This window comes from Eretmochelys imbricata, chromosome 1 (assembly GCF_965152235.1).
Source record: "Eretmochelys imbricata isolate rEreImb1 chromosome 1, rEreImb1.hap1, whole genome shotgun sequence".
NCBI classification, from domain to species: domain Eukaryota; kingdom Metazoa; phylum Chordata; order Testudines; family Cheloniidae; genus Eretmochelys; species Eretmochelys imbricata.
Window position 1 is genome coordinate 278,004,583 of NC_135572.1, and position 27,626 is coordinate 278,032,208.

The window sequence follows — 27,626 nt, forward strand, 5'->3', positions numbered from 1 at the left end:
TGCTTAATACCTGACTAACTGGTGGGAACCAAATTGTTGTAACTAGGTTAAAAAAAAAGTCCTAGACTTTTTTTTTTTTTTTAATAAACAATTTGGGTCTATATACATTGGCAAGACCAATATGTTATACATTCATGCTTAAACATGCTGTTTCGCAGGCCCAGCAATGCATTCAGGTTGGACTCTCTTCCATCAGCACATGACAGAGGGCAAACAATTCTGCAAATACATGCCTAACTTTAAGTAGGAGTAGTGTCATTGAAGTCAATTAAGTCAACAGAGCTACTCACATGCATAAAGTTAAGAAGGTGTATAAACATTTACTGGATTAGGACCTTATTCAACAAATTTTGATCCTTTTTCATGAGTTGACTGCAAAAGATTAGCATTTTCTTGAATTTATTTGTAATTTGAAGTCAAATCATTTCTGTCAATAACCCTGACCCACAGCTTGCTCAAAAACAGTTGCAAGATTTTGATACAGTATTCAGAATTCAAGTTATGGACACACAAGTTGCATGTTGTGTTTCTGTTTCTTGTTTGGAGGAGGACAAAATTTGCTTTCTGCAATATTCCCTTAAATTATGTTTGTCAGAACTTGATTTTTTGTGTAACTGACGGATATTATCAATTTTTATTTTTAAGAATATTTTCTTTATCTACTTACATTTTCACAGTTGCACAAAATTGTAGGTATTAAACATTTCTTTTTCAATTTTTATTTATTTAAATTTTCACAGCTGTAAGCAGCTATAGGGGAATCAGAAAATTATTTAATGACAGTAGACCTTGAGATTCAAAAAGTTAAAGCTTTATAACCATTAAAATACAAGCTGTCAACCTTATGTCAAAATATAAAAAGTAAATGTCCTTAAATCAAACTCTAATAAGTTCTCAAGTAGCATTTTTTGTACTTTGCTTATCTGTAAATTTTGATTATCAATGATGGAAATATTTTTAATCAGTTTGTGTGTACAGGGAAATCAACATTTACCAATAGGAGTCTAATCCTTTCAAGCCTACTTATAATGTGCTCTTTTGGTAAAGGTTCCTGATAATAAATTCACCTGTAGAAAGCATAAACACACAGTTGAAGGTTTCAGAGTGGTAACCGTGTTAGTCTGTATCACCAAAAATAATGAGGAGTCCTTGTGGCACCTTAGAGACTAACAAATTGATTTGGGCATAAGCTTTCGTGGGCTAGAACCCACTTCATCAGATGCATGGAATGAAAATACAGGAACAGGTATAAATACATAAAAGGATGGGGATTGATTTACCAAGTGTGAGGTCAGTCTAACGAGATAAATCAATTAACAACAGGATACCAAGAAAGGAAAAATAACTTTTGAAGTGGTAAGAGAGTGGCCCATTACAAGAAGTTTACAAGTTGACAAGAACGTGTGAGTAATTTGAAAGATTATTTGTGGAAAGTCTTTTTATCTTGACAGGTTTCAGCATAGCAGCCGTGTTAGTCTGTATTCGCAAAAAGGAGTACTTGTGGCACCTTAGAGACTAACCAGTTTATTTCAGCATAAGCTTTCGTGGGCTATCACCAGCAGGAGAGTGAATTTGTGTGGGGGGGTGGAGGATGAGAAAACCTGGATTTGTGCTGGAAATGGCCCAACTTGATGATCACTTTAGATAAGCTACCAGCAGGACAGTGGGGTGGGAGGAGGTATTGTTTCATATTCTCTGTGTGTATATAAAGTCTGCTGCAGTTTCCACGGTATGCATCCAATGAAGTGAGCTGTAGCTCATGAAAGCTCATGCTCAAATAAATTGGTTAGGCTCTAAGGTGCCACAAGTCCTCCTTTTCTTTTTGCGAATACAGACTAACACGGCTGTTACTCTGAAAAAAGCATCTGATGAAGTGAGCTGTAGCTCACAAAAGCTTATGCTCAAATAAATTTCTTAGTCTCTAAGGTGCCACAACTACTCCTTTTCTTTTTATCTTGTGTCACAGAACTATACCTTGCTTTAAAATTTATTTTTGAGACCATAACTCCCCTATGAGTGTGAGACTAGGATGACATGGAGATAAGAAAGGTAAGAAAGGCCTTGAACAACAGAGAAAACTGCAGTAAATTTAACACCCGTGTATGGAAGAACCTATAACTGCGTGGGTGAGCCTGTGGTTGACTAGGTCTGTTGGGGAACCTGTAGCTGAGAGGCAGGAGGTCTTTTCTTGCGTGTTGCTGGTTGGCAGCATCGGTGGGGCTTGGTGTCTAGGTATAGCTGTGTGTGTGTGCGGGGGGCTGTAGTTACGTATTGCTGGGTGTTGCCGTGCGTATGTGTCTGGGATCTGAGTGCTACCTGGCACGGGGGTCTGGGGGCTGCCGGGTGTGTACGGCAGACAGTCAGGAGGCTGAGGGAGCGTGTGGTGGAGCTGGGTGTGAGGGGTGTGTATGGGGCCTGGCGCGTAAGGAGTGGGGGCTGGGGACTACAAGGGGCGTGTGAGGGGGCCTGGGGGCTTTAGGCCGGTGGGTTTGGAGGCTGCAGGGTATGGCGGGGATCCAGGAGCTGCAGGGGGTCTAGGCACTGCGGGAGAAGGGGCAGTGCTCTGTGAGGGACAGCAGTAGATCCGCGGACCTCACAGCAGTTACGCCCCACTCACCCGGTTATGGCGGCGGTCCCGGAACCTAGACGGGCCTCTCGCTCCACCCCGTTGCCGTGACTACATTTCCCAGAAGGCTGTAGGTAGTGCAGTGACGTCAGCGGAAATAGAACACGCGTTCCTTCCGGTTGTGCGTGAGTGCCGAGCGGAGCCGAGACCCAGCGGAGCCTGAATCCCGATAAGACAAGATGGCCGGGCTGCCCCGCAGGATCATCAAGGTAACTACCACCCCCCTCCCCCACTCGGCCCGTCTTTCCCGGCCCCCTCAGGCCGCCATCCCCCTGTGCCGGGGCGCAGAGCGCGGAGTTTCCGGTGAGCGGGGCTGGGTAGAGCGCGGGGAGCCGGGTTCGGCCGCTCCGTTGACCAGGGGAGCCATGGGCAGGCCCCGCCGGGCTGGGAGCGGCGCGGGAGCGGGTGGGGCCCGTGCCTGTGGAACCATTTGTCCCCCTCCCACCTCCGGGCTGTGTGAGCGAGCCCGGTGCCGCTGGAGGCCCCATGCGGCGGCCAGAGGAGCGGCTGCGGGGCTCGGGCGGAGTCTTGGCGCCGCCGACGCGGCGCGGGGAATGAATGAACAGATGAGGCCGCGGCCTGTGCGCCGCCTCTGGGCCCCCTGTCTCTTGGCCCCGGGAGCGGCGTGAGCCGCGAGCACCGCATCCGTCCGCCGCGGCGTGGCTCCCCCTGCCCGCCCCACCCCGGACTCGGTGCCTGTGAGCCCCCTCGTGGGAGGAGACGCTCAGCTACTGCGCAGAGCGCCCCGGGCTTCTCAGCGGGGCAGGGCCCGGGAGTGGATTTCACAGGGGGCTGCGCCTTCTGTGACAGCGGTAACGAGGAAAACGCGGTATCGGGCTGAATGAAACTGAATGTGCTTCCGTGCGTCGGGCACCAACATCCTGCTCCCACCCGGGTTTTCCAAGGAAAGATTGTGACACCCACACGCCACTGAAACCCATCTTCAGCCTTGCAATTAGGGCTTCCTAGTTTGCGCTAATGACGATTTGTTAATCTCTTGATGACTCAGGACTGACTGTCTGAGGAAGTAAGGTTACACCAATTAGGAATTGTTAACGTGTTGTGACTGTTTACAGTATCTGTGAAGTATGTGTTTTGCTTGAATTTTAACTTTAAAATGTTTTATTAAATAACTCCAGCAAATTAGCTGTTTCTGCATCTTTAACACTTAGAGTAGGTCTGAAATTATTTTCATTGTAGATGCTTCTTCCTAAGTGGATGGTAACTTGTATGTAGTGAGCAAGATAATTCTAAAAAGACTTTTTCTATGCATCTAATGTAGTAAACAAGAATTCAGACTAATCTTTAAAGTGTATATTACATTGAAATGTCAGAACAATGAAGACCTCTTGAATTCCAGATATTTGGTGGTGTGTACATAAAATTTTATATGGAATAAGGGCTTAAATATTTTTGGATATTGTAAGTAGAGTTCTTTCAGTAGCATTTGTATAAACCAAGCAGTGTGTTAATGATATCTGTCTTGTAACAATACATTCATGCAGTGCAATGTGAATCCAACAAATTTCTTGGCTCACACTAATATGATGTTTGCTAAAATAATGTAATAATATGATTACTTCAGAACTACTCTAGTTAGTTCAAACCCCTGAGTGCTCTAACTGAATCTGGTAAAACTTCTTTGGTATCAACTTATATAAATGTTACAACAGATGGAAGTGAAATCACACAACACAAATTCACGAATGCAGCATAATATTGACCTGATATGGATCTGTCGCCTCTTGTTAGTACAACATAAATATCCTTCTTACTACCTGCATCTACAACTCCAACTTTTAAGAAGTGATGTGATGACTAGTTCTATAAAAGTAACTTATCTTATTCAAGTAAGGTCCATTAGGTTTGATGGGCAATAACACTCTTGTTTCCTGTTAAATTGAATGAATGTTATACAAATAATTTATAATGCTGTGAAGCTGTTCTTGGCTGAACACACTGAAAGTTTGCAACTAATGCAAACAGCAAAGAACAGGAAAATGTGCAAGTTAGTTTGTCTTAAAATGAAAAGTTGCATAATAAATGGCTGGGATAATGAAATTAGAATAGAAAAACAAATCACAGTAAAACTATGCAAGGGTATTATTAAGACTAAAGTTTATTACCAATTTCTTAATGTTTACAAGCCATGTTAAGAATTTAAGGACAAAACTGTATTAATTGATTTGTCACTCCATTCAGCTATCTCAATGAACAGCAAACACTGGAAATGTTACTGAAATATGTAAGGGTAGAATACTTAGTATTACAACATGTAGTGGAGACAAGATTATTGGGGCTGAAAAAAATCAATGATTTTAATCTAAATTGGATTTTAATTTAAATATGTAAATCTGTTTAAAATTAAATTTGAAATTGACAACCTGTTAAGGCCTAAATTTATAATCTAGTACAATCATATAAATTAAAAAAAAGTACATATTTGCCACCATGTTTTAAAGAAAGTTTTAATCAATGAACTGGTGGAAGTTACTGGCAGAGCATCTAGAACTGGAATTTGTTGAATGCTAAATCAGCTTTTGACAGCAATAGCCTCTTCTGCAGGTGTAGAGAAAATTTTCTTCTCTTCTGTTTGTTCAATTTAATTAAATGACTAGTTCATTCAAAGTTAAACAACTAATTGAGAGTTGAGAAAGCAAGGAAGCTACTTTTTTTCTCTTCCAATATGTGAATAAATACTAGGTGTGAGAGGATGAAATATATACTAGATCTAAAATCTTGAAGGAGATGGAAACCAGAAATAATTGGTTCAATTCACTAACTCCAGTTAAACTGATTTAAGAATATTATATGCAAAACATGTTTTTAAAAAGTTGGTTTCCAGCACATTTAAGATAATTTTATTTAATCCAGAAAAGTTCTCACCTAAATATATAAAATATTTTTGTTCATTTTTAATTGTATTTGGGTGAAAATTCAAATTCAAAGCTAGACTCATCACAAATGAAATAATAATCCTCTAGTAAATAAGAAATGTAATATGCACCATTCTCAAACAATAAAACATAGAAAAAATAAGAATCTGAATAAATGTAAATTAAGCTATATAAATTGCTTAAATAGACGTGTAGTATGGTGTATCCTCCTGGTTAACAAAAAGAAGAATAAAAATTAGTGTAAAGGATTTATTTAATTGTAAATCAACATGTTTTAATTCTTACCAACCAGTGAGAATCAAGCTTTTCTTTAGGAAAAAACTAAAGTACAAATACAAAACACAATTAAAATTGAAGATTTAAATAACTGTCCTGCTTGCTGATTAAAATCCATGATTTAAATTGCTTTGGTTTAAATAAGCCCACACTGTTTGTTATGGAGATGCAGCAAATGCTCTATAGTTAAGATGAATCTCCCATTATGTTTTAGGTGGCTTTAGATTCTCCTCCTTATTGTCACCAAAAATTAATGAAACTACCTCTGAGTTGGTAACAGGTTCCTCTCCCTGAGTTTTTTGCTTTCTTTTCATGAGAACTTTGAAGCAAACAACACAATTTATTTCCAAGATATGGATGGAAGTGTGACATCTAGAAAAGTATCCCAATCCTTTTTTGTCCCTTGCAGCTTAAAACTAGACACTCAATATTTGTGTTATTTTTGGGGATGCTGTTTGATCTTTTGGAGAGTGCTGATTATTAAGAGGATAATATATGTGCTTTAGGTTAAATATATAGATGAATGTATTATGATGCCTCCATAGACTCCAGAGCTTCTGAATTTTGGATTGGTCATTGTGGATTGTAGTGGTCCATTTTGTAATGTCCATACTGTGCCTTGAAATAGGGGTGTCAGACATACAGCCTTTGGGTCACATTTGGCCTACGTGGCAAAGATTGTCCAGAGTCTGAGTTTGTCTAAATGAAAGTTTCTAGCCACCATGGCTGCAGAGAGAGATCCTTCCCAATCTAAACTGGTTATGTCTGAAACAAATAGCTATGGTGAATTCCAAAAGCCAGTGATACTTGAATGTCAACATCAGATATTTGATTGCTAATTGTTTTAATGGCATAGGAAAGGGAGTAGGAGTGAAGTCCTTGGTGGTTGGATTTGGAGCTGTGGGGAAGCAAATGCAGAGAAAAATAGAGGAAAGACAGGTCAAAGGGAGAGAAACAGAGAAGGTTGGAAAGAGTGGTGGCCTAAAGGAGAGCATTTTTTTACTGAATCTGAGTGTATGAATAAATAAAAGTTTAGTTACTAAATAAAGACTCTGTTCTCCCCTTGATATCTTTGCAAGCCTTCCACTGATAGCTGTGGATTGAGGAGAGTATGAAGTTCTAAATGTATGTTCTGGCCGATGGGCCATGTGGAATCCAGCCCCCTCTCTTCTGCAGGGGATTGACATTCCTCTTCTTGTTGGTCTGCTGTTGGCAAAGGACTTGCTGTTCCTGGTCTTCTGGTTGGCCAGGGCAAGGTCTCAGTACTCTTCAGTTTGCTGCTTCATGTTTTTGTACAGGCTGGGTCTCCTCCAGGAGGAGGGAAACCTCCCCCATCCCTCCTCAGTAGAGGACTCTGCATGTATGTGGGACTACTTGCTTCTCCAGTAAAGGATTTTGGAGGGTAGCATAAAGTTATTTAATGGCACTACTGCCAAGCATTAATGTATTATAGGGCGTAAAATTTAGTTGATTTGGTGTGTGTGTGTTCATCAGGATTAATTAATTGGGAGCACTGAGTTCAGGCAGCAGGAGAGACTAGGCTGTTTGGGCCTACACAATGGGGGTGGGAGACAAGGCTGGATGGGGTGTAGCTTGAGGCTAGTGGCTGGTGTATTTCAGCTGGGTTGGTAATTTTTTCAAGTCCTGAGCCTAAGACATTGTTTGTTAGAGAAACTTGCACCAGAATAGCTACATTGATGCAGTGTTTTCTGCATTAGGGACTTCATTAATGTAAATGGCACATCAATGTGATTTTTTTTTTTTTAATTCAGTGAATTTCATTGGAGTAGTGCATCTGCATTAGAGAAATTTGCACCAGTGTAACTACATCAGTGTAATTACACCAGTGCAACCCATCCCCAGCGTAGACAGGAACTCAGCTTCATTGTATAATACTTCTGGGGAATGGTTGTGTGTGGTCACTTTTGGTGAAGAGATATAAAAGGCTGTTTCCAGTTACACTGATCTTAAAGAACTGTTTTGCTACAATGAGGTAAAAGCAAGTATACTTTGCAAAGTTGCTTAACTGCATTACTGATCTTCAGAATCAACAGTATGGTGATGATGAGCCTAAGAATAGAACTATCTTTTGGTTTTTGATGGTTCTGCAGCTGATGGTAGGTGCCTAATTATGGATAGTTGACCTTCACTGTGCACATTCATACGAACATTTCTATGCTGACATTTTCTTTTGAGAAAAGTATAGCATTCTGTCCAGTGATTTTCTTAAAAGTAACTAATGGAAGTTTACAATCAACTCAGATGTTTTATACCTAAATGTTTTAAAACTTGAGAATATGCCGTGTTGTATTAAGATATTAGCAAGTAAAATAAAACCAGTTTGGTTCATATCATATGGTGCTGGCTATGGCTACTTTGTTTTCTTCTTCATTACCTGTGCATCTGCTAAACTCCTTTTCTAGACTTTGTGTGTGAAAATACAGAAGATGATGTATTGATATATGAAGTCAGTGAAATAGGTCTGCAGTTGCATCTCCTCAGACAGCTCTGTCCCAAAACAGGAAAACTATTTTCCCATCAATATTTAATATACTGACAGGTTTCAGAGTAGCAGCCGTGTTAGTCTGTATTCACAAAAAGAAAAGGAGTACTTGTGGCACCTTAGAGACTAAAATTTATTTGAGCATAAGCTTTCGTGAGCTTCAGCTCACTTCATCGGATGCATGCAGTGGAAAGTACAATAGGGAGATTTTATATACACAGAGAACACGAAACAATGGGTGTTGCCATACACACTGTAAAGAGAGTGATCAGATAAGGTGAGCTATTACCAGCAGGAAGGGGCAGCAGGGGAGAGAATTTTTTTCTCTTTTTTTCTCTCCTGCTGGTAATAGCTCACCTTATCTGATCACTCTCGTTACAGTGTGTATGGTAACACCCATTGTTTCGTGTTCTCTGTGTATATAAAATCTCCCTATTGTATTTTCCACTGCATGCATCCGATGAAGTGTGCTGAAGCTCATGAAAGCTTATGCTCAAATTTTAGTCTCTAAGGTGCCACAAGTACTCCTTTTTCTTTATTCAATCTACTGTTGCACTCATAATGAGATGAGTGCCCCCCCCCCCCCCCAACACACACACATTTTACCTTCTTACATAGAGCCAATCTGCCCTGGAGAGGGAGAAAATCATATTTCCCCACTCTGACAGAGTGAAAAAATGAATGTTCACTCATGTCATGCAGCTGGCTGCAATCTGTTTTTTGGTCCTCATGCCAGTATGCTGCTTAATAATTTTAACCCAACTGCTCTCTAACCAGCTGTAGTTTCCATTCCATATACTTCAGTTTAACTCTCCTATTGTGTAATGGAGTTAGATAGTGGTAGAACATCTTAATTTACTTCAGATTCTTACTAACCGGAGGTAAATTTATGATAATACATTTATGTTAAAGTCTTAATTCAAACAAGTCCCGGCAAAATAAATGGTTTAATATTAATATCAACATTGTAATAAGATAGTTAGATGCGTAGTGATTACATTGGTTTACCAGTGTATTGACTAAGTTGGGGCAGGGGGAAATCCCCAGACAGTTATGCTCAGGTCAGTCATGTGCACATGGGAAGGAAATGGTGGGATGCCAAAACTGGGAAACAGGTCCATGACTTGCATGAGCATGGCTGGGATGAAATGGGTCTATGACTCAAACTGAAATCGCAGGGAGGAGAAAAATGGGTCTGACTCAATGGGGGAGTCAGTAGTTGAAGGCAGGGTAGAATAAAAGAAATGACCTGTCCTGTATGGTTGGCAGGTGAGTGATAATTTCAGGTTCTTTAAATGATCACTTGACTGATCTCTGGTTACTGGCTAAGACTTGCTGTTTGTCTCTTTTAGACATTTTTGTGGAGAGCAGGGATCACACCTAAATCTCAGCTAGACAGCAAATATTAAAGAATCAAACTAGTAGGCATTTTAAACTAAAAGCCATTTCTCTTCATTCTCATCGTTCCTACATTCTTACCCCAACTACTTGCATGGCATCCTCCAAGTACTAAATGTCATTCTTATGACCGTTGCAGAAAGTGAAATTGAAGAGATCCAGTCTTGGAAAATATTACTGACCCATTTTTCATTTCAGTTCAGTAAATAAAGGTACAATAAACCTTTTCTTAAGTCATAATTTTCAACAGCAGTTGTCTCCAGAACCTGACGCTGACAAGTGCAGCTTTAATAACAGGCTTTTATGTACACCAGTTAATTATCATATTTGAAACTTATTTTGGTGATTTACACAGATCTAGTTACTGCTAGCTTAGACCTGGTCTAAACATAGGTTGTATCATTTTAACTAAATCATTGTCTAAACTGACTTACTTAATATGGTGCAACCCCCTTTTGTGGGCACTCTGGTTTGAGTGCTTGATATTGACTGTAACTTGTCTGTCCTTTATGCCATTTTAAGAGTGCCATTTGAGGTTACACTGATGTAACTAAATTAATTCTTAAATTAATTTGATCATATCAGAATTTTTGTGGGTAAACAAAGTCTTTTATTATAGATATCTTTTACTGGATATTTCAAATGTGTGCTAGGGAGTGATGCATGCTGATGAATCTTGATCTGGAGTTTGTTTTAAACTTCGACTAAAAGGTAGCACATCTATGTAGCATTTAAAGTGTTTTAATTATGAACACTGATATAAACTGGAAACAAATCTTAAGATTAAAACATTCACTTATTTTTGACAATTGGACTTGTATTGGATGGGTTGTGACAGTTATTTTTGTGGACGTTGTTGGAGCTATTTTTTTTTTTTTTTTTTGGGCCAAAAGATCTCCCTTTGAACAACTGTAAAACAAAAAATAACAAATCCCTTTCAAAGTTGGGTGTGCCTTCTTGGCATAACTGACGCTTAATATGTAATGAGAGGAGGAAAAATGTAAAATGGTTCTCTAACCAACTGCTGTGTAGATGTTTTCGCTAACTACATAGTGGCTAAGTGACTATTCACCCATCAAAGTTAAACATAGTGAAAACCTTTTAAAATAGGTGTGAGGCTGAATAGAAGAGGTGAGATCAGGGGTGGAGGTAGTGGCTTAAACTCTACTGGGGTTGGGGGGGAAGATATATTCAGAGTGAGGAGAAAGGATCCAAGAAAAGAACCATGAGGAGAACCAGTAGATGAGGGTGAGGAGCCATTAAAGAATGCGCCAAAAGATAGAACCAGTAAAACATAGGCAAAAAGTCGAGGGGAGCGTATAGAAGATGAGCACAGTCAGCAGCTACAGAAACAGGCAGATTAAGGAATTCTTATATTGTAACACTAAACTATTCCAGGTTTTCCTGAAGATGGAAAACTTTGCAGATAACTAGAGGTGTAGGATTTACAGCCACCAACCAATTCTTGCCTTTACTTCTGCTGATTTGCTAGTCATGCACAATAAGATCAGGCTGTTTGTATGTACAGTAGGTGGAGTTGACTTAGCTTTCACCTTGATAAGCTTTAACAGAGTGCATGTGTACTTTTTATAGCATTTATCCTGTAAAGACTAGGAAACTTAAATGGGAAGGCATAGTGTGTTTAAAAGGATTTCCATATTGGCTCTGCAGATCAGCGAAACAATTATAATCAATATAAAAGGCACTTCTGAAATTCATGTAATTGTTGTGGCTCAGTTTCCCCTCTAAAATAAAAAGAATACTGTCCCATTTTTGTCAAATGCTTTGGGATCCTTTGATGTAAGGTGCTACGGCACTCTGCAATAATCTGTATATACCCTTGTGTATATTTTAGTAGCTTCAGCATGCTGTTGCTCCCTGGCATAGTATAAATAGGAAATATTGATCTTCTCTGATCTCAACTATCACTCTCTAAACAATGAGAACAATGTTGTGGAGCTTAACCACACTGAATATAATCTGTCCCATAGGTGAGATTTCTCACTTTGCTGGGGTTCACTTTCTGTATGTTGGGAGGAAAATCTTTTCCCTCTGCTATCCTCCCTTTCTCCCAACTCAAATCAAAAAAGCCAGACACCTGCAAGGGGTGGAGTATTTGAGTTCCTTTTGGCTATAGCAGTTAGCTGGATTCATTCAAAAACAAATCGTGTATTCTTTGTTCTTAAAATAAAATAGTTGACCCTTTCTCCTTCCAACACCCCCCCCCTTTTTTTTTGTATGTCTTCCATCCTCATTCCCCTCCTGTTCCCTATACATCTCTTCCCCATTAGTCCCCCAGACTCAATCTGTCCCTCTTCCTTTTGGGGAGTTTCCTGGGATCACTTCACTATCAGTAAAAAGAAAGAGTACTTGTGGCACCTTAGAGACTAACAAATTTATTTGAGCATAAGCTTTCATGAGCTACAGCGATGAAGTGAGCTGTAGCTCACGAAAGCTTATGCTCAAATAAATGTTAGTCTCTAAGGTGCCACAAGTTCTCTTTGCGGATACAGACTAACACGGCTGCTACTCTGAAACCTCTCACTATCAGTGGGACTCTCGTGAAAAAGGAGAGATGGAATCTTTTTTTTTTCCAGAGTCCATCGTTGTGTTCAGCCAGCCTGGAGGATGAGAGGCAAGGTAAGGTGCCCTTTCCACAAGGGAGAATACTGCTCCTTTTGGCTTGACGAGAAAAGGATCAGGCTGAAGTTTGAACTGTTGTTTAATCACTGACCCCAAACCTACATTCCTTTTTTCTCCCTCTTTCTTCTCAGTGAATATCTTTCTGTTTTGTCTTAATCAGCCCTGCAGCAGGGAATTGTGAATCTTCTCCTGTTGGTGAAACACTAGATGCATGAACATATATCTGGTTCTCTCCTGGTTTCAGGAATTCTATCACCCATATCATGTAAATACTTAAGATTGAGTGAACATTCACAATTACGAAAGCTCTGGCTCAGTCACACACAACTGGTTTCAGGACTTGACTTTTACAGTCTTATGATTATAACTTATTTCTGCTAGTGTATATATTTCCCTTTCTGGCTTCACAATGACAGGTTTCAGAGTAGCAGCTGTGTTAGTCTGTATTCGCAAAAAGAAAAGGAGGAGTTGTGGCTCCTCAGAGACTAACCAATTTATTTGAGCATAAGCTTTCGTGAGCTACAGCTCACTTCATCGGATGCATTCAGTGGAAAATACAGTGAGGAGATTTATATACACACAGAACATGAAAAAATGGGTGTTACCATACACACTGTAACTAGAGTGATCACTTAAGATGAGCTATTACCAGCGGGTGAAGGGGGGGGGGGAGAAAACCTTTTGTAGTGATAATCAAAGTGGGCCATTTCCAGCAGTTAACAGGAACATCCAAGGAGCAGTGGGGGGAGGGAAATAAACATGGGGAAATAGTTTTACTTTGTGTAATGACCCATCCACTCCCAGTCTCTATTCAAGCCTAAGTTAATTGTATCCAGTTTGCAAATTAATTCCAATTCAGCAGTCTCTCGTTGGAGACTGTTTTTGAAGTCTTTTTGTTGTAATATTGCGACCTTCAGGTCTGAAATCGAGTGACCAGAGAGATTGAAGTGTTCTCTCACTGGTTTATGAACGTTATGATTTTTGACATCTGATTTGTGTCCATTTATTCTTTCACGTAGAGACTGTCCAGTTTGACCAATGTACATGGCAGAGGGGTATTGTTGGCACATGATGGCATATATCACATTGGTAGATGTACAGGTGAACGAGCCTCTGATAGTGTGGCTAATGTGATTTAGGCCCTCTGATGGTGTCCTCTGAATAGATATGTGGACACAGTTGGCAATGGGCTTTGTTGCAAGGATAGGTTCCTGGGCTAGTGGTTCTGTTGTGCGGTACGTGGTTGCTGGTGAGTATTTGCTTCAGGTTGGGGGGCTGTCTGTAGGCAAGGACTGGCCTGTCTCCCAAGATTTGTGAGAGTATTGGGTCATCCTTCAGGATAGGTTGTAGATCTTTGATGATGCGTTGGAGAGGTTTTAGTTGGGGGCTGAAGGTGTTGGTTAGTGGCGTTCTGTTATTATCTTTGTTGGGCCTGTCCTGTAGTAGGTGACTTCTGGGTACTCTTCTGGCTCTGTCAATTTGTTTCTTCACTTCCGCAGGTGGGTATTGTGGTTGTAAGAATGCTTGATAGAGATCTTGTAGGTATTTCTCTGTCTGAGGGGTTGGAGCAAATGCGGTGGTATCGTAGAGCTTGGCTGTAGACGATGGATCGTGTGGTGTGATCTGGGTGAAAGCTGGAGGCATGTAGGTAGGAATAGCAGTCAGTAGGTTTCTGGTATAGGGTGGTGTTTATGTGACTATCGCTTATTAGCACCGTAGTGTCCAGGAAGTGGATCTCTTGTGTGGACTGGTTCAGGCTGAGGTTGATGTTGGGATGGAAATTGTTGAAATAGTGGTGGAATTCCTCAAGGGCTTCTTTTCCATGGGTCCAGATGATGAAGATGTCATCAATGTAGCGCAAGTAGAATAGGGGCATTAGGGGACGAGAGCTGAGGAAGCATTGTTCTAAGTCAGCCATAAAAATGTTGGCATACTGTGGTGCCATGCGGGTACCCATAGCAGTGCCGCTGCTTTTCAGTCATTGATCACTGTCTATCTTTTCCTCTTTCCTCCTTGCTCCTTCTATCCCTTTACCTTCCTCTTGCTTTTATTACTTGGGTCTCTGTCATCTCCTAGATTTTCTCTCCTTCTCCCAAACCTTTCAGTCTCCTACTTTGTTGCATTTTTGAGCATCCACAAGTGTGCATCTCCATATTCTTTCCCTCCGTCTCAAGCATACATCCACTCCCCCTTCTGCCCTTCAATCTCTGCTTCTCTCCCAAGAAAAGACCAGTGGCTTTTGGGCCACCAAGGTATGTCTACATTGCAGTAGACACACTGGGCTTGGGCCAGTGGTATGTTTAATTGTGATGTAAACATTCAGGCTCAGTCTGGAGCTCGGGTGCTAGGACCCTGTGAGGTGGGAGGGTCCCAGAGCTCAGGCTGAAGGCCAACCTTGAACATCTACACCATAATTAAACAGCCCCTTATCCCAAGTCATCTGGCATGAGCCAGCCACATGTATCTAATTGTAGAGTAGACACACACCCCAAATTTCTTCTCTACAAAGAAATAGCTTCCTGGCAGTGCACTGAGGGCAGGTCTACATAACAAACTTGCATTGGCGCAGCCGCATCACTGTAGCGCTTCTGTGAAGACACTCTAAGCAGACAGGGGAGAGAGCTGTCCCATCGGCTTAACTCCACCTCTGTGAGATGTGGTAGCTATGTCAGTAGGAGAAGCTTTCCTGCCAACACTGCTGTCTACACGGTGGGGTGGGGAGTTACTGTCAGTATAAAGATGTCGCACAGGAATGTGGATTTTTCACACCCCTGAGTAGTATAATTATACCGAAATAAGTGTGTAGTGTAGACATGGTCTGAGTGGAGTTTTCAAGTCCCAGACTGAAAGTTGGGGCTTATCTACCCTGGCAGTTTACAGCGCTGCAACTTTCTGGCTCAGGGGTGTGAAATAACAGCCTCCTGAGCGCAGCAAGTTCAGCACTGTAAAGTGCCAGTGTAGACAGTGCACCAGTGCTGGGAGCCGCACCCCTTGTGAAGGTGTTTGGTGTGGTGGGTTTTTATTTTTTTTTATTTTTTGTTTTTGGAGACAAGTACTAAACTTGCTTTTTCACAACTATTCAAAAATAACTTGTTACAAGTAATATCACCTTCTAATTCCCTTAGTACACTATCATGCATGTTGTCAAGACTGGTTGAATTGTACATGTTTAAATCTTCTGAGCATTCCTTTTAAAACTTCTTCCTCATTTCTTGTCTTTCTCTTATCTTCAGCTGGTACCAAAGTTGCTGTGATTAGTTAATCCAGTTCCTAAAACATATTTAGAAAGGTGTTTTTATATGATACACTTTGGTTATAAAGTGCTCTTGTGAATTGTTTGGATGATAGGAAACTCTAAGCTGCAAGCAAGTGGATCTTGGAATTGCTTAAGTGAGCAAGAGCATGTAATATGTGAAAAATCAGGCACTCTAAGTCTTGCAAAGTACTGGTGAATTTGGGGCGGGGGGGCGGGGAATGGTTCCCATGCTTTTGTCTTTGCAAAGGTACTAAGCTAGAGTATGTGTGTGAGGGTTTTTTGCTGGATGGGGGGGGAGCTGTGCTCTTGGGGTCCACTTATGAATGTGGTGAGGTGTTTTAACTGGCTTCTTGGCACAGAGGTTTCTTTTTTTTTTTTTTTTAAATCCCAGTAGCACAGTGGAGCAGTCTCATTTGTATGAACTGACATGTCTCTTGAATCTTGGCAAAAGGTGTCAGAATTTTAAGCCAGTAGAGCAGTCTGTCTAGTAGAATGCTCCATAGTGCATCTGGGAATAGTCAGTCAAATTGCTTGATTGGCTGAAATTTCCGTATAGCAAGGCTTTCTCTACTAGCAATTACGTATTTTGGTGAGGAAGAGTCATTGTCCTGTGACTCTGGATTTAAAAAAAAAAGGGGGGTGGGGGGTAAGTAACAGGGTTTAAAAAAAATACTCCTCGGTGTTTCTGAAGTTTTTAACTGACCTGTAACTTTTTTTTTCTTTTGAGTTAGGGGGTGTTACATTAATGTTCAAATTAACAGGCTATGGAAATGTGAAAACTAATTATTTGTGTTGAGAAATTTCAGACTGCTCAGATGATACTTCCATTTGGTACTGAGCTGATTCTGTACTTAAAACAAGGCAGACAGTAACAGTAAAGCAGTGTTGTAAAGTTACTTCTCATAAGGTTGCTGTACCCATACTCTTACTAGTATAAAAAGTTGCTGAATTGGCCATTTATAACACATAACTGGCCGGGATAGTTTTTGAAGCTGATCACAGAAGAAAGAGAATGCAGTGTTCTGATATGCTACATCAACTGCTAGTTACAGGAGGGAAGTAAATTCCTCTTGGTTTTTTATCTTAATGAATTCCATGTCCCACGGTACTGGTGCCAATTCATTCAATAGGAAGATATGTCAAGCAGGATAGCATGTTAAGGACTAAAATGAAACGAGAACAGGTACAAAACAGCCCCCCTCCCCCCAAAAAAAAACCACCCCACCCTTACAAGATGTTGTCTTAGAGGCTAGTATAAATAGAACTCTGTTTACAGATTTCTTGAATTGACGTTTCCTTTGTGAAGACCATGGAATTGGCCATCTCTAAAAAAAAGTTTAATGAAGATTAACAGAAGCTAAAATGTGACCTAACTGGTCAGGTAAAAATCCAACTTTAGGGATACCTACAGCAGGAAATCCTCTTAATTCCTTTCATTCAGGGAAGTATGTCAATTTAGGTGAATAACATAGCTGAAGCTGACATACTTAGACCTACCCCTGCAGTGTCTTCTCTACCGCGAGTCAACTGCTGCTGCCCGCGCCTCTCGCGGTGCTGGAGTACAGGAATTGACGGGAGAGTGCTTGAGGGTCGACTTATCGCTTCTAGTCTAGAAGTGATAAATAGACACCTCCCCCGCCGCTGGATCGATCGCCGCCCGCTGATGCGGCAGGTAGTATAGACATACCCTTAAATATTTTTGCAACAACAATAGAGAATACTGCATATTTTTTCTATCTCCTATAAAATAGGGAGTTCAGACATAATTTAATTCATTTATTTAGGCTGAGATTTGTAAAGATACTTGATGGGATTTAGACTCCTGACTACCTAAATCCCTTTTGAAAATGGGACTTAGGCTCCTAAATCAGTTAAGCATTGTGACACTGAGCACAGCAATGCCTAAATACCTGTAAAAATCTTGGTCTGTCTCTTATTTTTCTGTGAATAAGTCTGCTGTCTGATTAAAATCTCCTGTTAATTCTAAACATAGGACTTTCATAGGTCCTGAGCCAGTAAAGTACACAAGCACATGCTCCAAGTTTTTGAGTACACCTCTACCCCGATATAACGCGACCCGATGTAACTCGGGTTCGCATGGGTTCATTCTTCACATGCCTTCCCCCCCCACATCTGGGAGGCAGGAGCTGTGGGGGGGCACTTTTGGGGGCCCTGCAGGCCCAGAGTGGCCTGGGTGATAAGTGGGGGGACGGGAGCAGCCCCCTGTGCTTCCCCGGCCCCAGCCGTGTCGCTTGGGGGAAAGGATCCCCCCCCCCCCCCCCGCACTCACCAGCAGCGGCGGAAGCAGAGCAGCCCGGCCTCAGCCTGCTCCACTCCATCAGCTCCTAGCTGCGGCGCTCTGGTTCCCGCCGCCGGTGAGCGTCCTGTCCCTAACCTGCCCACACTCACCGGCAGCGGGAAGCGGAGTGATGCGGCTGGGAGCTGGCGGAGTGGAGTGGACTGGGGCTGCGTTGTTCCGCTTCCCGCCACAGGAGAGCGCAGGGGGCGTCCTTTCCCCAACCTCCCCGCACTCACCGGCAGCGGCGGAAGTGGAGCAGCCCGGCCCCAGCCTGCTCCACTCCGCCAGCTTCCAGCCGCGGCGCTCCGCTTCCCGTCGCCGGTGAGCGCCGGGGGTGTCCTTTCCCCAAGCTCCCCGCGCTTACCGGCGGCAGAAAGTGGAGCAGCACGGCTGGGGCCAGGCTGCTCTGCTTCCGCTGCTGCTGGTGAATGCCTGTCGGGGCGGGGGTGTGGATAGGGGTCGGGGCAGACAGGGAGCCAGGGGGGTTGGGTGGGATCCTGGGGTGATTAGGGACGGGGGGACAAGGAGCAGGGGGGCCAAGGCAAGGTCGATACAAGCTGTTTCACATATAACATGGTAAGAGTTTTTGGCTCCTGCAGACCGCCTTATAGCGGGGTAGAGCTGTAGTTACATTGATGTTATTGGCACTCTTCACGTGCTGAAGTGCTCTGTAGGATCAGGGCCTTAGTGAGTTGAATTTATGGGAGACTGGCAAATACTTAACGTGGGGAAATATGAAATATCCTTTATTTTCAAAATGGCAGGTACAAGAAGGGCATTCAGCATTTGTCTGAGAACTTTATTTTCCAGTCACTTTCCAGTTCCCACTGTAAGAATTTAGCACATGGTGTAAAAGGGTATTAAAATGCAAGCATTACCTTGCCTTTTATAATTAATCTATGCAGCATTCTCTAAAAGGTAATGATTAAGAACCTTTGGTTTTTTTAATGCCTGGCTTCATATTCCAACAAGTTTGTGTGTTCTATTGCCTTGTTTGGGTGTTTTGCTCAAGTATGAGAATCAGGGCAACCAGGGACAAAATTTACTGTACTTAGATGCTGCATAACCTACCAGTGTGGTGTCACTACTTCTGTTTCTATACCTGACATTTTGCTTCCCTTCAAGGAATTAAAAAGCTCCACAAGGCAGAAAGCACTTTAATGGGAGCTTTGCTGCTGGGACAGCAAACATTGGGTTAACAAGCAGAAGAGTCTGCAAGAAATATATGAAGTGCATAAAAGTTGTACTGATGTAGATAAAACAGTTATAACCCCCCCCGATGTGGGCATAGTTTTATTGTGTTTATACCAGTATGATTTATTCCCTCATGGGAAAGGGAATAAGCTATTCTGGTGTAAGACTTCTCTTTACTGGAATAATTGTATCCACATTAGGGATTGTATTAGTATAACTATATTGATCTAAAAATAATCCAAACACCCTTAACCAAAGTTAAGGTTATAGTGGTACAACTTTCAAGTTCAGACTTGGCCAAAGACTACAGCCTGGTCTGCATCACACTGTTAGGTCAACGCAGGTTGCCTTGCATCAACCTAGCTGTGAAAGTGTCTTCACTTAAATTTGGCTCCTGCCGACATAAGTTCCTCTCTGCTCCAGTTTAGTAATACCACCTCCCTGAGCGGCAGCATCACGGTCAGTGCCATATCAGTGTAGACATTGTGTTGCTTACATCAGCTGTTGGCTTTCAGGCGTTATCCTACACTGACAATACAACCTCCCAGTGAGGATGTGCACCACTGACACAAGGAGACAAGTGTGTGCACGCAGAAGTGATTTAATAACTATGGTGGCTGTATGCCAGAGTAAGTTAGGTCAACATAATATTGTAGTACAGACATGGCCTAAGGCTATGTCTTCACTGCTCTCCCTCCCTCCCTTTTTTTTTTTTTAACATAGATAACTAATGCAAGTTAGCTATCTTGCTTTAAAATCCTAGCAGAGACCAGGATGCCTGATGTAGCTAGGTGGGGGTATAGTATTGATCGTACCTTGCTACCTCATGGTTTGTAAAACTAGCTGTCCCTTGTAAATCCTGGTAGAGATAGCATGATAACTAACATGAATTAGTTTTATTTCTGTTTAAAACAAAACAACAAACACCCTTTTTGGCAGTGAATACTGTGACAAATTTCCTCCTCTACCTTGGTGGGTCCTATGCTTATTGGCGGATTTTCTCGCTTCAGAGGTTCACAGCAGCCCTCAGTTTGGCCACTTTCGTGGCTCAAATCTGCCGTTCACTCAGCCTCATCACTGGCCAGCATGGGGAAAGGAAGAACAATCCCCACGGTCTCTGCTGATCCACCTAGCGGATCGGGGAACAGGCCAGAGACCTTCCCCTCTGGTGGAACCCACAGTCCAGTTCAACTCCTCCAGTATCAAGTAGGGAGTTGGGGGGAACCTGGGCCCACCCTCTACTCCGGGTTCCAGCCCAGGGCCCTGTGAACTGCAGCTGTCTACAGTGGCTCCTGTAACAGCTGCGTGACAGCTTCAACTCCCTGGGCTACTTCCTCATGGCCTCCTCCCAACACCTTCTTTCTTCTCACCACAGGACCTTCCTCCTGATGTCTGATGATGCTTGTACTTCTCAGTCTTCCAGTAGTATGCCTTCGCCTTCTCACTCTCAGCCTCTTGCTCCCAGCTCCTTGCATGCATACCAAAAAACTGAAGTGAGCTCCTTTTTAAACCCAGGTGCCCTGATTAGCCTGCCTTAATTGATTTTAGCAGCTTCTTGATTGGCTGCAGGTGTTCTAATCAGCCAGTCTGCCTTAATTGTTTCCAGAAAGTTCCTGATGGTTCTGGAACCTCCCCTGTTACCTTACCCAGGGAAAAGGGACCTACTTAACCTGGGGCTAATATATCTGCCTTCTGTCACTCTCCTGTAGCCATCTGGCCCGACCCTGGCACAATACATAGATAGCCTTACACCAAATTTATGACGCAGCCCTAGGCAGTCAGTGCTTTCAGTCGGTGAGGTCTAAGCCTAGCTTTTCTCCCCTACACCTGATTGGCAAAATTTTGTTGATGAAAGTTGAAGAAAATAGAAATTTAATGAACACTTCTGTGAAAAGCTTCCCACCATTTATACCTAGTTACTATCACTCAGAGCTTTAAACTGGTGGATATACCAAAAAATGTGCTAACTGTCGCTTCTAGAAAAAGATGAATACTACCTTTGTTGATACAAAATAAGTAGTAGTGAAATAGAACATATTTAGCCAGAGATTAAGGTCATGAGTGTTATATAACCTAGCAGGCGTTTTTTATGGACTTTCCTTTTTTTATATATTTAATTAACTAACTTGGTGGTGTGGACAGTCTGTTGTGATTTGAGTGCTTTTTTTCCTTTCTCGATTCTATTTTCATTTAAGACTCTTAATTTAGTTTTTTCTCATTTTGTGGGTATTATCTGCTTAATCATAGCTGATCAAGAATGGTTTTAACAGTGACCTTTGAATAAAACATTTGTATTATCTTTGTCTTTTTATAATATAGCTTGTAGCAGATTTTATTTGGCAAGTGCTTTACAGCTAATTACTGTATGAGATGAGTAAACTGATATTATTTGCCATTAATGATTGTGGTGCTTTACTTTCTTTATGATCTGATGCTTTTCTATAAACTGAGGTTTTTCTGCTCAAAGTAATGGATGCCCTTTTGGCTCTGAGAAAGACACCTGTGTTGAAATGGTAAACATAGCCTTTTAAATAGTATTAGTTTCTTTGTTAATTTAATAAGTGTATTTTATCAAAACATTACTTCGCACTCCAGTACAAAGAGGCACATCCATCTTGTTTTGTAATCTTGCTGATTTTCAGCTGTAGTAGCGCTTCAGTATTTGGGGTTACGTTTTGTGGGCACCCAACATAAAATATTTTTATAAACGTCATGTAGTGTGCACTGCATAAGCTTTAATTCTTGTAGTTGTACAGCTTGTTTTACTTTTATAATTTTCTCTCCCGTATTGCTTTGTGAAGGATTCAGAGGGGAAATAGTGAAACTGACTAGATAGAAGTAGTCAAACACACAAAGGAGAGAGAAAACAGCTGTTTTTCTTTATTTCAGTTACAGTAATTTTAAATATGGTAATAGTTACAGTTTCAGGGTTAACTACACCTTTGACCCTCTCTCCTTCAGATCAAGGACTTAGGCTTGCAGTCCCTCTGTACCTCACTGTGATTTTTCCCCCAGTGGATCTGAGCATGGTCCAGCATTTGTGGTTAATCTTTCTCTACCACTTATCAAGCAGTCTTCACAAAGTAAAATACTTAGTTTTAGGGTAAAAGCATTACATAAAAAAAAAAGTTCCTATGTACAAGCTAAAAGCTTACCAGAGGTCACGTTACGCCCCCTGTCCAACATATGGCTCTGGTAGATATCAGTCTGTCAAACCCCTCAACTTGGTCTGCTCTCCTGGTTACCAGTTTGTCAGGTTTCAGATCCAGACTCCTCTGGACAGTATAACTGTTTCTTTATCAGTTTGATCTTTTGATCTCTGATCTCCTGTAACAGGTAATACAAGTCAGTGGCCCTTTCCTCCCCAGGGGAGCTTCAAAAGGCTTTTTTTGTTTTGTTTTTTTGGCCCCCCCCCCCCCCCGCCACATTAATCACCCCTTAGGGATTCCAGATTCCACAGGTTTTCATGTTCTAAACATAAAATAAAGATGCTGCATGTGTTTGCAATATTGGTCACAGTAACAGAAATAGATTAAAAATACTTCAACACCAGGATGGGTTGCTCTTTAAAGTGATATACCCCATAAAGCTTTTTTCAGAAATGCAGAAGAATTGAATTGTGCAAGTTTAGTCTGATACCTTAAATTTGGTTTATGGCTGTGAATACATTGCACAGACGTTTGTTTTATTGAATCATTCTCAAGTCCTCGCACTACTACATAGAAAACTTGAACATTGCATATGAAATAGCTCTTCCTTCTGATTCTTTGTCTGCTAGGCATTTTTGTGTAGTGCAGAGTGGGAAGCACTTTCCTCAGCATCATGGTGGTGTGGTTTTCCTTGGAGAGTTCTCTGTAGCAATCCATCCTGTTCATAGGTTCATCAGTTTTTAAGGTCAGATGGGACCATTGTAATGATCAGGGTGGATTTGATTTAAATCACTAGTCAAGAAGACTAGATTTAACCACGGTTTTCTACGTAAAAGTGCATTTTTGTTGGTTGTTATAACCTTAATACGTATTCTTCACAACTCAGAGCTGTAGGTTTCGTTTTTAGAAGGTACACACTATATATTTTTTAAACAGTGATTTATCTTGAAAACTTTTCAGATCAGTTTTACAGCTGTATTAGAAAATGAATGATTGTTTGGTTATTTCATTTACCAAAGGTAATTGAAGCAGATAGTTTACCTCCCAATGACTTCATAAATATCTCCAATTCAACAGGTTAATCATTAATATTTGGAGGATTTTCTTGCCATCCTGTATTAGGAGGAGAACATCACGAGACAGACAGACATTTTGTTTTAGTTAAATAAAACAATTTACATTAAATATTCTGGATTTTTTTCTTCAACAGCGAACATACGCTTGTTTTGTTAAAATATTGCATGTCCTTCACTTCTCACATTTATCTCCAGACTTCTTCTCCTTGTCCAGATCTATTCCGCCCCCAACAATCTTCTATTCATTGAACTTTTCGAAACTTTGCACTTTTAGAGAGAGGTAAGGGATTGACTCTGTGTACACAAATTTGCAGAGGGACAGTAGAGTTGAGGTCTTATTTCTCACCTGTATATATTTTAAAACATTTTTTGCTGTTAACAAGCATGTTACCTCTGGAGATACACATCCACGGTTTTGAGAACTGCAAAACTAAGCCTCTCTGATGGTATCTTCTAGACCAGAGGTGCGGAAACTACTGCCCGTGGGCCACGTCTGGCCCGTGGGACCATTCTGCCCGGCCCCTGAGCTCCTGGCCCAGGAGGCTAGCCCCCAGCCCCTCCCCTGCTGACCCCCTGCAGCCACGCCACTGCGTGGACAGTGCTCTGGGCAGCGTGTCTGCGCGCTCGTGCGGGGCAGCGCAGCTGCTCCAGTGCAGCTCCCAGACATGCCGCTCTGAGCAGCATGGTAAGGGGGCCGGGGGGTTGGATAAGGGGCAGGGGATCCTGGGGGGCAGTCAGGGAGAAGTGGATGTTGGATAGGGGGCAGGGCCCCGGGGCGGGGCGGTCAGGGGTGAGGGGTCCTGGGAGGGGGCGGTCAGGGGACAGGGATCAGGGGCGGTTGGATAGGGCAGAGGTTCGGGGGGAGGGCAGTCAGGGGATGGGGAAGTGGGGGCGGTTAGATGGGGGTGGAGTCACGGGGGGCAGTTAGGGGTGGGGGTCCTGGGAGGGGGAGGTCAGGGGACAAGGGGGGGGGTTGGATGGGGGGGGGGTTCTGAGGGGGGCAGGAAGTGGGAGGGGGCGGTTAGGGGGTTAGGGGCCAGGCTGTTTGGTTAGTCACAGCCTTCCCTACCTGGCCCTCCGTACAGTTTTGCACCCCAGCGTGGCCAGAAAGTTTGCCCACCCCTGTTCTAGACTGAGCACTCGGTCCCATTAAGTAGATAGAAAGATTAACCTAAATAATCTATACAGAAGCCTGTGGAACCTCATAAGATTGGGTCCCTAATCTTTGAACTATTGGAACTCATTAACAAAACTTTTCTTAAACATGACATGAATATATTGTGTCATACTACAGAATTAGAATTTATAATCCCTGTTTCATGATGAGATACATTATAGCTCAAAGATATCTTAATTAAAACTATCTTTAGATAAGTTTTTCCCTCAAAAGGCATTTTATCAAAAGAATCAGATTTAAATTTTTTAAAAAGTGGGTTTTTTAAAAAAAAAAAAATTAAAAACCATTGATTTTTATCCACCCTGGTAATGATCTAGTCTGACCTCCTGTCTAGCAACATTCAACCTTAATTTAAAAATTGTCAGAGATGGAGAATCCACCATAATGCTTGGTAAATTGTTCAATGATTAATTACTCTCATGCCTAATTTCCATTCTGAATTTGTCTCGCTCTTCCTATGTGATTTTTTTTGTTGTTTTCTTTTTATACTTCACCTAATATGAAAAGTCATTTTCTATGGTTTTGCATAAATCTACTTAAAATGAATATTTGGTATCCTGGTACAAATTTTGTCTAAATGTTTGCTGTGTTTTAAATAGCTTGCCTTTGTTACACCATGACTCCTTCCTCCTCCTCCTCCTCCTCCAGGAAACCCAGCGCTTGCTGGCAGAACCAGTCCCTGGGATAAAAGCAGAGCCAGATGAGAGCAACGCACGTTATTTTCATGTGGTCATTGCAGGTCCACAGGATTCCCCCTTTGAGGGTGGGACATTTAAACTTGAACTATTCCTTCCAGAAGAATACCCAATGGCAGCTCCTAAAGTACGTTTCATGACCAAAATTTATCACCCTAATGTAGACAAGTTGGGAAGAATATGTTTAGATATTTTGAAAGGTAAGTACATTTCTCTTAATTCATTCTAAGCAGGGAAAACTGACAATTCAGTTGTTAAAAGGATTACAAACTTTTTTTATTTTAGCTTGGTCACGAGGCTGGTTTAAATGGCTTTAATCTGAGAGGAAAACATATTAAATCTGGGGGTGGTAATAAAGAATGTGGTATATCATACTACTGTAAATCTTTCTCTTTAGATAAATGGTCCCCAGCTTTGCAGATCCGTACAGTTCTGCTATCAATCCAGGCTTTGCTAAGCGCTCCCAATCCAGATGATCCTTTAGCAAATGATGTAGCAGAGCAGTGGAAGACCAATGAAGCCCAAGCCATAGAAACAGGTAGTGTATCACACTTGTTACTTTTGTATTTGTGTGAAATTTTATGAAAACTAGATTACTCATGTGTTTTTATTTTGGAACTTAATTTTAAAACCTGACCTCCGGTTTAGTGCTTGTGACTCACAAGAACAGTTGTTTGCTTGTGCAGTTGATAGCCCTGAATGCAGGTGCAGAATCAGTGCCAGAGTGGAGGCCTTTCTTTTCTGAGGATCCACTTAGTTTGCACATTTCACATTGCTTAAAGTACAAGAGTATTTGACTGAACTCTTAATTGGGAAAGAGAAACCATTCAGTTTTGTACTTTACATCCATTCCTTGTACATCATGAGAGAGATTCTTTAATAAATTGCAGTTTAGTTCCACAGAGCTCTGCAGCATCTCTAAATCTGCTTCTGTTGCAGGCTCTAATAGAATGTAGTTTCTGAGGTAATAGAATAAACAGGCTGCATTACGCCTTCCCATTAAAGGATCCTCTGCAGCCAGGCCATCTGTTCCCAGTGGCATCTGTTTCTGTGAATCTTGTGGGCTTGGATTGTGACTAACATTCCACAACTAACATGCTTATATTTGTGAAACAGTGACATAACGCTTAATTTAAAATACTCAGGTGCCTCTGTTTAACAAGCTCTTCTAATCAAAAGTTTGGGAAATGGAGTATATTGAAATGAATAAAATGAGATTTATTTCACTTTAAGAGTATGCATCTTTTTTTCTTTACAGCCAGAGCATGGACTCGGCTATATGCCATGAATAATATTTAAATTCGCTCTGAACATCAAGTGTGCATCACTTCTCCTATTCTGCCAAGACCTCTTTTCTTTTTTCTTTTGTTTGCATTTAATGGACACAGTCTTAGAAACATTACAGAATAAAAGTCCAGACATCTTCAGTCCTTTGGTGATAAAATGCACATTAGCAAATCTGTGTCTTGTCCTAATTCACTGTTGTAACGCATGAGCAGAGGCTAGAAGTATCATCTGGATTGTTGTGAAACTGTTTAAAAGCAGTAGCATATCTCTGCTTTTAATCATTTTTTCCATCATGGCTTAAGTATAAGCACTGTGAATGAAGGTAGTCAGGGTTAGCTGCAGGGTTTTTTGTTTTAATTTTGTGAGCTCCTCCTCTTCCCTTTTTTATGGTGATGCTAAATGCATTGGTTAAAGCAGCTAACCAGTTACACTTTAGGATATGCCCTCTAGCTAAGTCTAACTTAGATGCTGTAGATGGACAAGCCTGATTGTTTGAACAAAAATGGGAACATTAAACATCCATCACCTTCACTAATAATATTGTGATTCTGCTGTCAAGTGTAGAAACCTCCTTTCAAGAAAAAGCTTGTGACTATTTTGTATGGCTTTTCTGGAAAATCTTCTGTAAATCTTATGTTTTAGTAAAATATTTTTTGTTATTCTACTTTGCTGTTGTACAGTTTATTTTGCTGTGGTTTTCATTTCTTTACTGTGACAATTGTATTTAAAAAAATTGAAACCAGAACAGAACAATTTGTCTTCTCCAGTCTGACAGATTAAATAGTAAGAGGAAGAATTTGCAAATTCCATTACTTTTGTTGCTGCTGATTTGTATTACTAGCTCATGCCACAGCGTGTTCCTAAATTGGCCAAGATAGTACAAAATTATATTAGTAACTGATTCTTTCAAAATGAGCCTCTGATGAGTATAATTTATCAGTCAGAAAGGTTTGACAATGCTTTAGCGTGTATATACATAAGATGTTATGTATCATTAAAGCAGGAGGCTAACAGAGCAAATGACAGCAGTAACTAGGTAAATGTGTGACTTGTCTGTTTTTGTGCTGAATATTAATCAGGTATTATACTATGCTCTTTCATTCTAACTCATGTCTCAAAAAAAGCATAAAACACCAGTGTACAGTACAAC

The 27,626-nt window shown here is 41.5% G+C and overlaps 1 protein-coding gene across 1 annotated transcript; it reads left to right on the plus strand.

The window, feature by feature from the left end:
- Positions 1-2,693: 2,693 nt before the first annotated feature.
- Positions 2,694-27,140, plus strand: UBE2N (ubiquitin conjugating enzyme E2 N). The gene is made up of 4 exons (XM_077832347.1): positions 2,694-2,835; positions 25,143-25,389; positions 25,587-25,727; positions 26,448-27,140. The coding sequence occupies exons 1-4, from the start codon at positions 2,806-2,808 to the stop codon at positions 26,486-26,488; spliced, it is 459 nt and encodes a 152-aa protein (XP_077688473.1). The 5' UTR covers positions 2,694-2,805; the 3' UTR covers positions 26,489-27,140.
- The last annotated feature ends 486 nt before the right edge of the window (positions 27,141-27,626 follow it).